General features: G+C 41.6%; 1 protein-coding gene across 3 annotated transcripts in view; it reads right to left on the reverse strand.

The window, feature by feature from the left end:
* Nucleotides 1-1,649: 1,649 nt before the first annotated feature.
* Nucleotides 1,650-13,392, reverse strand: part of lyst (lysosomal trafficking regulator) — a 170,690-nt gene continuing 158,947 nt past the window's right edge. For all 3 annotated transcript variants that reach the window (XM_078399124.1, XM_078399122.1, XM_078399123.1), the window contains exons 52-53: nucleotides 9,888-9,959; nucleotides 1,650-2,944 (exon numbers count right to left, since the gene is read on the reverse strand). In XM_078399124.1, the coding sequence (XP_078255250.1) occupies nucleotides 2,806-2,944; nucleotides 9,888-9,959 (211 nt within the window). In that variant the 3' untranslated portion in view covers nucleotides 1,650-2,805. The remainder of the gene's footprint in view (nucleotides 2,945-9,887; nucleotides 9,960-13,392) is intronic.

Here is a 13,392-nt window from a genome sequence, read left to right on the forward strand (position 1 = left end):
AGTGACTGCTCCAATTTTCTCCGTCCTACTGACCTTCTCCTCGGTAAATACAGAGAAGAAATACTCACTTAGTACCTTGCCCATCTCCTGTGGCTCCATACAGAGGTGACCACTTTGATTCCTGAGAGGTCCCACTCTCTCTCCAGTTACCGTTTCCCCCTTATGTATTTATAAAATCATTTGGGATTGTCCTTAATGCTACCTGCCAGAGCTATCTCCTTTTTGCCCTTCTGATTTCCTTTTTTTAAGTTTATTCCTTAGTTCCCGAAACTCTTCCAGGGAAGCACGATCCTAGCTGCCTATACCTGTCCCATGCATCCTTCTTGTTTTTAACATGTCTTAATTTCCCTCATCAGCCAAGTTTTCTTACCTTTGCCTGCTTTGCCCTTCACTCAAACGGGGACGTACACATCCTGAGCTTTCTTCAGTACACTTTTAAAAACATCCCACTTGGCCGTGGTACCTTTCCTCTCAAATAACCTGCTCCAGTCAATTTGTGCGAGATCTTCTCTCATACCCTCAAAATTGGCCTTACCCCAGTTGAGCATTTTAACACGTGGACCCTCTACGTCCCTATCCATAGCTATCTTAAACCAATCGAACCATGTTCTCAGGCAGTGCCTACCAAATTAGAACAACCCTCTGACTGACAATATTCTTCCTCCGATCAGATCCCCACAAAATCCCGGTGGCTCAGCACTTCAACTCCCCCTCCACTCCCAGTCTGACCTTTCTGTCATGGGCCTCCTCCATTGTCATAGTGAGGCCCAGCGCAAATTGGAGGAACAACATCTCATATTACGATTGGGCAGTTTAGACCCCAGCGGTATGAACATTGACTTCTCCAACTTCAGATAGTTCCTCTGTCCCTCTTTCCTCCCCCTCCCCCTTCCCAGTTCTCCCACTGTCTTCCTACTACATCCTATCTTTGTCCCGCCCCCTCCCCGACATCAGTCTGAAGAAAGGTCTCGACCCGAAACGTTACCCATTCCTTCTCTCCTGAAATGCTGCCTGACCCGCTGAGTTACTCTAGCATTTTGTGTCTACCTTCAATTTGAACCAGCATCTGCAGTTATTTTCCTACCCACTAAACCTCAAATTATTTACCTTAAAACTCTGCACACTGGTCTTAAGACACCCCTGCCATGGAGAAGAATTTCTTACAATCTGCACCACTTATAATTTTGTAAACTTCTCAAATGAATTAAAAAAATTGAAACTAATCTAAATAATAAAACAACTTTGTTGTTTTTCAGAACACACCTCCCTCCCACACATTTCAATGGGGAGTGCTGAACTTTGGCCAGGTTTAGCCTTGTTCTGTCATGATGGATTCCACCTTAACAACACTAGGATGGATATAACTAACAGAAGCAAGGCAGGAGATGCCAATGCAAGCCAATAACAACACTGGACACTGGAACTTGAAGTTAATCAAATAAGTGCTGACATCGAGGTGGAAGGTATGGCCTGAGGCATTCTGAGGAAATACACAGCAAAAGGCATGATATGTGTAGAAGAGTACAAATAATTCTAAGTGTGTTTCAAAGTCATGACCTTTGTTGACTTCAAACATTAATAAAAGATTAATTAGAATTAAAAATTGATAGAAAGGTAGAATTCTCAGATTATAATTAATTTAATGTTCAAATATTCATCACAAATACTTTGTACAGATATATCAGGAATAAGTACAAAAGACAGCAAATGCTCACTTTCAAAGTTCGAGGAACTGGTTTGTGAATGTTTAAATTAATAAGATACATGTTTGTCAATTTTTATATATCAGGAAAACAATTGACAAACTCGGTCTTCAAAAAACTTGCAAAATGCACATTTTCTAACACTATTTTTAAATACGATTAAGGACAAACACAAAAAATAAACCAACTTTCAGAGGGAAGTTGCAGTCAGGGTTGAGAATATGTGCCCTCCAGTTAAATAAGTGGTCATATATTTATCACATGAGTGGGGAACAGCCTAACCATAAACAATCTAATTGACAACAGTATTGTGTCTTCAATAATGCCAACATAATAGTTATTTGCACATCCACTCACTTTAAGACATAACATTTATCCTTTCATGCAATCTGGCAAGCACCAGTTAAGCAAATCCTTTTCTCAATTTAGGGTCTGCTTAATGCTTAGTATAAAAAGTTACAATCTGAATCATATCAAATTATTACAAAGATTAATTTATTTTTGAGGAAAGACACGAGAAATGGCAGAACTTGCAGAGATGAATTGTAAACGTTCAAGGCAGATGTCAAGAGATGCTGCGTGCACAGACATTGTTTTAAGGTGCTTTAACATAGGTATTTCCATGCTCTTTTATGAAAATTATTTCATTATTCTTGTACCTCATTGACCTGCTTGGTCTCATGCACATTGTATGTGAAAGTTGGGAGAATCTCAAGTAGAAAATATTGCACTTTAAATCTAACAACGTGACACATTGCATAATTTACATCAAATTTAAATCGGAGATACTGAGTTTTAGTCAGCTACAAACTGACAGTACTTTGAAGGACTGCATATGTAACAGAGTCAAGGAACAGGAAGATAGCAGACTACAATTATGAATCTGCTCAAAAGTATTGTTTTCCTGTTTCATCTTGTCTTGCTGATGGGGGGGAAACACCTGATCCATTTATGGGTATTCTTTGCACTTGGAATATTTACATCTGGGGAGGGAACTCTTCTTTTTCCCCATCTTCACCTCAGCCCCACCCCCAACCACAAGAGCACTGTGGGCTCCATTCTTTGCACAGTGACTGGTACAAGCAAATCTGCAGATAAGTTTTCATCCAGCCGCATAACTGCTAAGGAAGGAAAAGAATATGGGGAGCTTCATCCGCTGTTGGTCTTTGCGACACCACGCTATCACGGTGCCATCAATGTTTGCCGTGTAGAGGTGATGGCCATCACAGGAGAAGGTCAGGCTGCATGAGAAAAGATTAAAACCATGAAAGTCAAGGGTACTTTTCTCAAAATGTGACAGCAAATTTGAGATTTTATTCACATCTTCCATCTGTCTGCTGACTTGCAGCACAATTAAAATGATAACTACAAATGTCAATTCAATTTTTCTACTCCTTTTCAGATTTTTTTTTCTCCTGCTGGTTCTTTGCCGCAGCCTGGTTTCACAAGGTCCCTCTATTAATTTTTAATGGTTCTACATTCACACTGTAGACTCATGGAACCTAGCACATTTGCTCTTCAGCTGTAGCATCTTCATGATAAACTGTGAAGTTAAATCTCAAGGTGGACCAGTCAAGGATCCTTGGAGAAAGCTATTGCAAACCTCAGACACCACTGCACAAATTTCAGTTTCATTTCACATCCTAATTAGCAAGTGCATAGATACTCTTAGACTTGGGCATTTTTTAAACCCTACTTGACAGTTGAAATATTGAGAAGAGTTGTGATATAGCTCAGTGGTCACACTTTCACTTAAGATAGAAGATTGTGGTTTCAAATCAAGCTCCACACGGCACAAGCAACAAATAATCCTCTGGAGGAAGTCAGCGGGTCAGGCAGTATCTGCAGAGGGAAATGGACTGTTGACATTTTGGGTCATCCCTTCATCTGGACATTGAGTCCTCACCTGAAAAGTCGACTAGTCCATTTCCCTCCACAGATGTTGTCAGACACAGAGTTACTCCAGCAGATTGTTTGTTGTGCCAGATTCCAGCATCTGCACTCTCATGTCTCTTTGAGAAAAAACTTTTTCCCTCAGAGAGTTGTGAATCTGTGGAATTCTCTGTCACAGAAGGCAGTGGAGGCCAATTCAATTGAAGTTTTCAAGAGAGAGTTAGATTTAGCTCGAAGGTCGACACAAAATGCTGAAGAACTCAGCGGGTCAGGCAGCATCTCTGGAGAGAATGGGTGACGTTTCGGGCTGAGACCCTTCTTAAGACTGATTTAGCTCAGAGCTAAAGGAATCAAGAGATATGGGGAAAAAAGGAGGAACGAGGTACTGATTTTAGATGATCAGCCATGATCATATTGAATGGCGGTGCTGGCTTGATGGGCCGAATGGCCTACTCCTGCACCTATTTTTCTGTTTCTCTGTCTCCAAGTAGCACAAACTCAGTTAAAGAAATGTGCCACCAATATGCAACATTTATGAGTGGGGAGGTATCCCTGTTGCTTTGTAAGGGCTCAAATTCAGCGTAGCCATGTGGGTTTTATTGCAGGGGTGTAAAAAAGGTGTAAAAGCTCCAGCTCGATTATGTTGCCAGGACATTCTGTTTATGGCTAAGGGTATCCTTTGATATGGGCAACTGGCTTTAAGGCTTTGATGGTTAGCCATCCTTTGAAGTGTTAAGAAGAACAACTTGCCATATGGACTGCCCTTTGTTCCCAAGAAAGAAGAGGTCACGATGGACACAACGGACACGGAGGTCCCGAAAGACACATAAAGATTTATAGGACATTGTAAAACTTGCCATATAAGGTAGCAACAGGAAATGTACTGGCACATGTATTTCGGGTATAAATATGTGTAATTGTTAGCATTCGGAGAGAGAGACTACACTAGCTTCCTAAGCGTTTCTAAACGCTTCGGTTTCTAGACTCTCTCCCACCTGGGTGAGTAGAATAAAGAGGTTAAACGAATTCGGTTATCTGCCTGTTTTTTCTAATAGGCCACAGACTACAACAGCTTAGCTAAAATGTATCCGTCAGTGGCATCACTAAATCAGATGACAATGGTTCAGAAATCTTGCTCGTTATAAAATGGTTACCCGATTTTCCATATTTCACAATTGAATATTCTGCAAATTTACCTCATTGTCATGTAACCCTTTGACATGTTCTGAGGTTGTAAAGGGTCCATAAAAAAGTACAGAGTGACAATTTTCCCTTTAAGCTGTCAAAGTTTAAGTTTCCAATCTAAGATTAGAGAAAACTTATTTTGGGATAATGTTACTGAAGAGCAAAATGAGAAATATGAGGGGCCACAAATATTCCTGTGGGGCAGGGCCTGAGAAACTGAGCAAAACATTAGACATTTTACCTGGTGGGGGAGAGGGTGAAGAGAGAGAAGCAGTAGAGACATAATTAGACTTTAGTGACAAAGGTCCATGGAGAACACCTAAGGTGAGGATAGTAGAGAAAGAAAAGGATTAGGACAACAACTTTCAGAAGGAAAAAATGAAAAGTGGCTGAGACAGATTTGGTTCAAATCATGAAACCAACTTTCCACCAAATATGTTTGTCCATATCACCTGGATTGGGAGGAGGATTGATGAAGGGATTACAGTTTAAATTCAACAACATAGCTTTTCAGAATAAAATCTATGTACTAAAACTCATTTGTTTGTTTGTTTGTTTCTAAACTACAGCCAAAACGGTACACGATGGTGCGACAATTTTAGGCCCACCTTAGGGGAGGGGGGAGAGGGAAGGGGGGGGGGGGGGGGAAGAGAGGGTGCTGCACCAATGCAGGAGAGGTTGGGCCCAACGGGTCCACTTGGTCCAGTCACATATAAAAAGCTGATTAGGAAAATGGAGGTGCAGGAAATTTAAGGGTCAACAGCTGCATGGATAGGGAGCTTGTTTCGAAACATAGAAAATAGGTGCAGGAGGAGGCCATTTGGCCCTTCATTGTGATCATGGCTGATCATCCACAATCAGTAACCTGTGCCTGCCTTCTCCCTTGACTCCACTAGCCCCGAGAGCTCTAACTCTCTTTTAAATTATTTTAAAGATACGAAGAAGAGTTGTGTTAAATGGTTGTTTCTCAGCCATGAAGTTGGTAGACAGTGGTGCTCTCATGATCAGTATGCGATCATTGTTCTTCAAAGACTTAGGTACAGGTGAGCAGGGCAACATTTCTAAAGTTACAGATGACACAAAGCTTGGAAGTGCAATAAAACAATGAGAAAGACAGTGATAAACTGCAGGAAGACAGAATGGGCAGACAATATTTAGTACAGAGAAGTGTAAAGTGATACACATTGGCAGAAAGAATAGAGATATATATGTCAACTCATCTATATCGGCGAAACCAAGCGCAGGCTCGGCGATCGCTTCGCTGAACACCTGCGCTCGGTCCGCATTAACGCCACTGATCTCCCGGTGGCCCAGCACTTCAACTCCCCCTCCCATTCCCAGTCTGACCTCTCTGTCATGGGCCTCCTCCAGTGCCATAGTGAGGCCCGCCGGAAATTGGAGGAGCAGCACCTCATATTTCGCCTGGGCAGTTTGCGGCCCGGTGGTATGAACGTTGACTTCTCCAACTTCAGATAGCTCCTCTGTCCCTCCCTTCCCCTCCTCCTTCCCAGATCTCCCTCTATCTTCCTGTCTCCACCTATATCCTTCCTTTGTCCCACCCCCGACATCAGTCTGAAGAAGGGTCTCGACCCGAAACGTCACCCATTCCTTCTCTCCCGAGATGCTGCCTGACCTGCTGAGTTACTCCAGCATTTTGTGAATAAATAGAGATATATAACATTGACTAAAACAATGAAGATCTAAAGGGTTGTAGAATTAGTGCCCTGGGCATGCATGTCATAAATCCTTGTTCGTGGGAGAATATTTTGAAAGAATATAGCATGTGGCATCTTGGTGTTCTGAAACAAATCCGTCGAGTTCAAAGCACAGTTCTTACACTGAACTGTAAATTAAACAGATTACCACAACGAGGGATTCTCGGCACATGTTAGGAACGAAGTGAAGAAAATACAGAGGTAGGAAAACAGATTTATTAGAATGCTTCCATCAGCGATTTCAGCTGCAAGATTAGTCTGGAGAAGATGAGGTTGTTAATGCTGGAGCAATGTACGGTAAGAGATTTACCTCAGGTTTACAAGATCATGGTTGTCTCAGATCAGGCAAACAGAGAGAAGTGGCTCCCAATAACAGATGAATCAAAGGACCAGCGAATACAAATATGAAATCTTGGGCAAAAGATGCAAGGGAGAATTAAGGAACAGCATTTTTTTACTAAGAGATGAAGGAATGGTGGAAACAGAATCAGTGTAGTTGGATAAGAACTTGGAGCACGGGTGGGGTAATGCGAATGATGCGATTGCTGCTTTCTGACCCAGCACATATTTAATGGGCCAAAATTACCTCCTTCTGTACCAAAACAATTTGATGATTTATCTAACTAGCACAGAATGGGAGAACTCATTCTTCTCTACAAATATTTCCTCTACCTCAAAACACCCAGATGCTCTCAGTGTGACCTACAAGAAGTGGAAACTACTGAGGCTCTTTAAGGCGCTGCCCAGGCCGCATGGAGCACTGTGAGCAATTTTGGGCCCCATATCGAAGGAAGGATGTGCTGGGTCTGTAGAGAGTCCAAAGGAGGTTTACAAGAATGATCCCAGGAATGAGTGCGTTAACATATGATGAGCGTTTGACGGCACTGGGCCTCTACTCGCTGGAGTTTAGAAGGATGAGGGGGAGAACTCATTAAAACTTACCAAACAGTGAAAGGCCTGGATAGAGTGGATGTGGAGAGGATGTTTCCATTAGTGGGAGAGTCTAGGACCAGAGGTCATAGCCTCTGAATTAAAGGATGTTCCTTTAGGAGGATGAGGAGGAATTTATTTAGTCCAGAGGGAGGTGAATCTGTGGAATGTATTGCCACAGAAGGCTGTGGAGGCCGTCAATTGATATTTTTAAGGCAGAGATAGATAGATTCTTGATTAGTACAGGTGTCATGGGTTATGGGGAGAAGGCAGGAGAATGGGGTTAGGAGAGATGGATCAGCCATGATTCCATGGCAGAGTAGATGTGATGAGCTGAATGGCCTAATTCTGCTCCTATTACTTATGAAAGCCAGGAACCATGAGGTAGAGTGAGGGGCTGGCGGTAGCCCTTCAATCTGGGATTCAGGGTGGAAATGCAGCCTGGAGATGGGAGAGGAGGATAGCAATAAAGTAATTAACCGTGTCAAAGCAATACAGCACAGAAACAGGTCCTTTGGTCCACCATGTTTATGCCAACCATCAAACTCATTTATACTAAACGCATATACCAGCACTTGGTCCATTGACGTGTACGCCTTGGCAATTCAAGTTCTAATCCAAATACTTCTTAAATTTTGTGAGAATATCTGCTTCCACTATTTTCTCAGGCACTGCATCCAGATTGCAACACCCTCTGAGTGAAAAGACTTTTCCTCATATCCTTTTTAAACTTCTCACATCTCATAAAATTAGAAGCAAATTTAAATGTTTTAGCTGTTAATGTGAGAATCATGGAGGTCTCAGTGTAGGTTTAGACTTCCTGTTCTATTTTGTATACATTTATTTTAACTATATCTTTTCAGGGTTTGTAGCCAAAAACAAATGAAACAGAAACCCAACAATCAGTGTCACCAGATTTTATTTTCCTCCAACAACAGTTTCCAATTTGTTAACTTGGCAGCTTTCAAACAACAACTCTATTTATACAGTAATTTTAACACAGAAAACATTCCAAGACTCTTCACAGGCGTATTATCAAATAAAATATAACACCAAGTCACTTAAGGAGATTGTGAAATAAAAACAGAAAATGTTGAGGATACTTGTTGAGGATACTACTATGGGCGGCACAGTGGCGCAGCTGATAGAGCTGCTGCCTCAAAGTGTCAGAGACCCAGGTTCAATCTTAACCTGGGGTGCTGTCTGCTGAGTTTGCACGTTCTCTCTGTGACTGCATGGGTTTTTCCGGTGCTCCGGTTTCCTCCCACACCCCATAGACGTGCGGGTTTGTGGGTTAATTGGCCTCTGTAAATTAACCCTGGTGTCTGGGGAGTGGATGAGGAAGTGGGATAACATAAAGCTAATGTGAACGGGTGATCGATGGTCGGCGTGGACTCTGTGGGCCAAAGGACCTGTTTCCATGTTGTATATCTAAAACATCAGATCAGATTGCATCACGGAGAGAGTAATAGAATTAATGTTTCAGGTAAATAAGCTTTCATTAGAAATAGGAAATGTTAGAAATCAAACATGGGGACCATTCATATCAAATGGCACAAGTAGTGGTGCTATTTAAAACATGTTAGATCTCAATTTTTTGTTAATCCTGTTGGAATCATCTTTGATCCGGAACATTATCTCTATTTCTCTCCCCATAGGTGCTAACTTATCTGCTAAGTATTTCACACATTTTGTTTTTATTTCAGATTTCCAGCATCTGCATTTTTAAACTTAAGGAGATTTTGGGATAGCTAGGCGAAAGACAAAAGTAGATTTTAAAAGAGAGACAACAAAAATAAAGAGGGAATTACAGATTTTAGGACCGTGGCAGCTGAGATGAGATGGAGAAGTAAATGATCTGAGATGGAGAAGTATAATAGAAGATTGTAGAAGGCCTGAAAAAATAGTACAAAGGTAATTTCCTGGCCATTCCCACTGAAATTTGTTTCTCCCTGTGAAACCTTCTGGTTTATTCCTAGAATAAGCCATAATCCCGAGTCATAGTTTGGAAACAGTCCCTTCAGCCCATCGAGTCCACTCAACCATTTGAACTAAACCTACAATATTTCCCTAACATTCTCATCAACTCCCCTAGATTCTACCATTCACCTACATATAGGGGCAGTTCACAATGGTCAATTAACGTACCAACCCACACATATTTGGGATGTGGGAGGAAACCAAAACTCCGAGAGGAAATCTGCAAGGTCACAGGGAGAATGTGCAAACTGCGCACAAAAAGCACAGGTCAGAATTGTTCTTGGGTTATTTTGCTTTGATAACTGTGCTACTGCACTGTCCACCTAGATACACACTTGGTTACAGGGCTGCTTTTGCGCCATTCACACAGCCAAACATGGATTAAAGTATTTGTGAGAAAGAATCTTGTGTAAGTTCCAACTATCAAACTTTGGTCAATTTTTCACTATGGATAATATTTTAATATTTTGCTCATTCTTACCTGACAATAGGCCGGTTTGATTTAGGGAAGATAATTTCTCGAACAGGTTTCAGATCCCACGTACTCCACAGCCTACACAATACAAAAAGGTTTTCCTACTTATTATGCCAACTTCAATTTTTTTTGTAAGAACCGTGTCAGCAAAGACTTACAAACAGAAATGAAATATGAAAGCAATGGTATAAATGTACTACATGGAGGAAGATTCCCAGCATAGCTTCTGTGAAACTGTATGTATCAAATCTTTCAATTTGTTGTTTCATCAAAAATGTCTAATATTTTATTTTAACCAGATTACCATTGTGGTTAAAAAATAAAAAATAAATCAGAGCATCTTTAACAGAACAATAATGCTGGCAAGTGTCTTCATTCAAATATTCACCACAACCTTCCATGGAAATATTTAACTTACACACTTGGGAAGAGTGAAGTTTTGTTCATATTCTCATACCTTTAACAATGGACAATCAATCGAAAATGGAATAGCGCCATTTCTCTAACATCACAGAACTGAAACATGAGCTATCCATTGACGTTGGAAGGTCAAAAAATGTGTGCAGTAAATGAGATTGGTCCAACCACAAGGTTTTTCATTTAGGTTATCCTTCATAATCAGTGGCTATGTTACTGGACCAGCAATCCAGAGGACAAAAGGTCCAATCCCAGAGTTTGAGTTCATTCTAAACTATCTGGAGACAACTACAATACAGTGAATACATTCTACATTGCATAGTATGCTGTCGTAAATGTGTCACCATCAGCCTTGATCTTGTCATTTCACAATCTTAGTGGCCTATTGATATATAATCAATTGCACGTATAGAAAATGCCGATGATTTAATGAAGTGTGTATAAAATGGGTACCACTGGAAAGCCCATGAAAGTCCATCCTTTAAATCAGATATGAGCTGTTTTTTTAAACTGTTGTTATCCGTATGGTGAAGGTAGTCCCATAAAGCTAACAGGGAAAGGAGTTCCAGAACTTTGATCCATGATGATGACAGAACAGCAATATACAGCAATAACCGGCTCTGATTTGTTCTGTACCTTTTCATACCTCCAGTTTCCTTCTCCCCTGACTCTTAGTCCGAAGAAGAGTCTCAACCCAAAAAGTCACCTATTCCTTTTCTCTAGAGATGCTGCCTGACCCACTGAGTTACTCCAGCATTTTGTGTCTGTCTTTGGTGTAAACCAGCATCTGCCGTCCCTTCCTACACAATATATTTCCGAATATTCTACATGGTACGCACTGTAGCCGGGTTGCACTGGTGGTGGAGGGATTGAATGCTTAGAGTAGCAGATGGGATGCTGATCAATCAGATTACTTTATTCTGGATGGTTTGAGCTTCATGAGTTTTGATGGAGCTGCACTCATTCTGGCAAGTGCAGAGTATTCCATCACACTTGACTTGTGAATGGTCGTACGACTTTGAGTATAGATCACTCGCCACAGGATACCCAACCTTTGACATGCTCTTGCAGTTGAAGGCAAGTTTCCAGGTGATCTTCTCCAGGATGCTGAATTCAATTATGGTATTACCAATGAATGTCATTGTAACATTTTTAGACTCTCTCTTGTTGGAGGTGATCACATTTATCAGCCAGGTCTGAAGGTGCAAAGTACGCTACACAGCCCAAGAGACTCACCCACCTTAATCTGCTACATTGCCCCAGTGGGACTTTCAAAATGTTTTGGTATCACATAGCAATTCTGTGCACAGGTCTTCATAGTACTCTGCCCAGAGATGATTCATCTAGTCAGCTGAGCAGAAAAATGCAAAGTCCTATTTAATCCAAAAAAGTGTAAGGTAATTCATTTAGGGAAGTGCAACAAGTGATGAAAATATATAATAAATGGGTGGATAGTGAGTGGTGTGGAAGACCAAAGCGACCTTGGAATTCAAGTCCACAGATCTTAAAAAGGGTAAATAATTAAGGGATTTATTTCCTTTATTAGCTGCAGCACAGATTGCAAGAGCAGGGAGATGCAGCTCGAACACAAGTTAGGCTACAAATTGAATACCACATACAATTATGGTCACCGCATTATAGGAGAGACATGATTGTGCAGAGGAGATTTGCGAAGATATTGCAGTAATGGAAAATTATGTCTGAAAGATTGGATAAGTTGCGGTTGGTTTCTTTGGAACAGAGGAGACTGAGGAGAAACATGCTTATAAAATTATGACGGAGCAAAACATTTAAATAGAAAGGACCCGTTGTCCTTACAAAGAGGTCAAAAATTAGGTGGTATAGATCTAAAGCACCTGGTTGGAGAATTAGAGGGAATATGAGGAAAATCTTTCCACCCAGAGAGTGGTAGGGATCTGGAATTCATTACCCAAAAGGTTGGTAGACACAGAAACCTTAATCACAGTTAAACAGTGCTTGGACATGCACTTGAAGAGCTATGACCAGCAGGGCTACAAAGCTAATTCTAGAAAGTGGAATAATACCAGGTTACATTTTTTTCAATTTCTCAGAGACAGGGGTCTCTGACTATCTTCCTGTGACATAGGCAGTCATTCAAAATAAAAATGCTTCAGACCAAGGTCCTTAAGCAAAAATCTAATCAAGCTGAATAAATTGGGAACTATGGGTAAGAATTACAATCAGATCATTAAGCAGAGCATAACCCCCAGGGTTGCTAGCACAAGATGTTCGATCTTTGGACTCCAGATGGGATCGGGACTGAGGAACAATTAGCCACCTAAATGAGCCACGTAACAGCACACTAGTACTGGTATTATAACTGCGCTTTAAAATATATCTCCTCATGTACATTCCAAATGGCTGCTTCCCTATATGGAGACTATTGCTCTTAATTCTAGACTACCAGCTTGAAATTGTCTCTCAGTGGTTCACAGAACTGTTTATGTCTCAATAACGTCTCCACAGACTCCTCTATCAAGCTTCTCAAGTTTGCGGATGACACAACCCTGATTGGACTGATCCAGGATGGGGAGGAATCTGCCTACAGACAGGGAGTGACACAGCTGGCGTCTTGTTGCCATTACAACAACCTGGAGCTCAATGCTCTTAAGACGGTGGAATTGATTGTAGACTTTAGGAGAGGTCCCCCTCCCCTCCCCCCACTCACCATTAACAACACCACAGTCACATCTGTGGAGTCATTTAAGTTCCTTGGAACCATCATCTCCAGGGACCATAAATGGGAGGCCACCAACGACTCCAGTCAAATAGGCCCAACAGAGGATGTACTTCCTGCGGCAGAAAACACAAATCTGCCACAGGCAGTGATGGTCCAGTTTTCTACTGCCATCTTAGAGTCTGTCCTCACCTTCTCCATCATGGTCTGGGTTGGCTCAGCCACCAAGCATGACATCCGGAGGCTGCAGCGCATCGTTCGATCAGCCGAGAAGGTTGTTGGCTGCAACCTTCCCCCCATCAACGAACTGTACACTGCAAGGGCCAGGAAGTGAGCAGGTAAGATCATCTCTGACCCCTCTCACTCTGGCCACAAAATCTTTGAAGCACTTCCCTC

This window comes from Rhinoraja longicauda, chromosome 5 (genome assembly GCF_053455715.1).
Source record: "Rhinoraja longicauda isolate Sanriku21f chromosome 5, sRhiLon1.1, whole genome shotgun sequence".
Classification (NCBI taxonomy): Eukaryota; Metazoa; Chordata; class Chondrichthyes; order Rajiformes; family Arhynchobatidae; genus Rhinoraja; species Rhinoraja longicauda.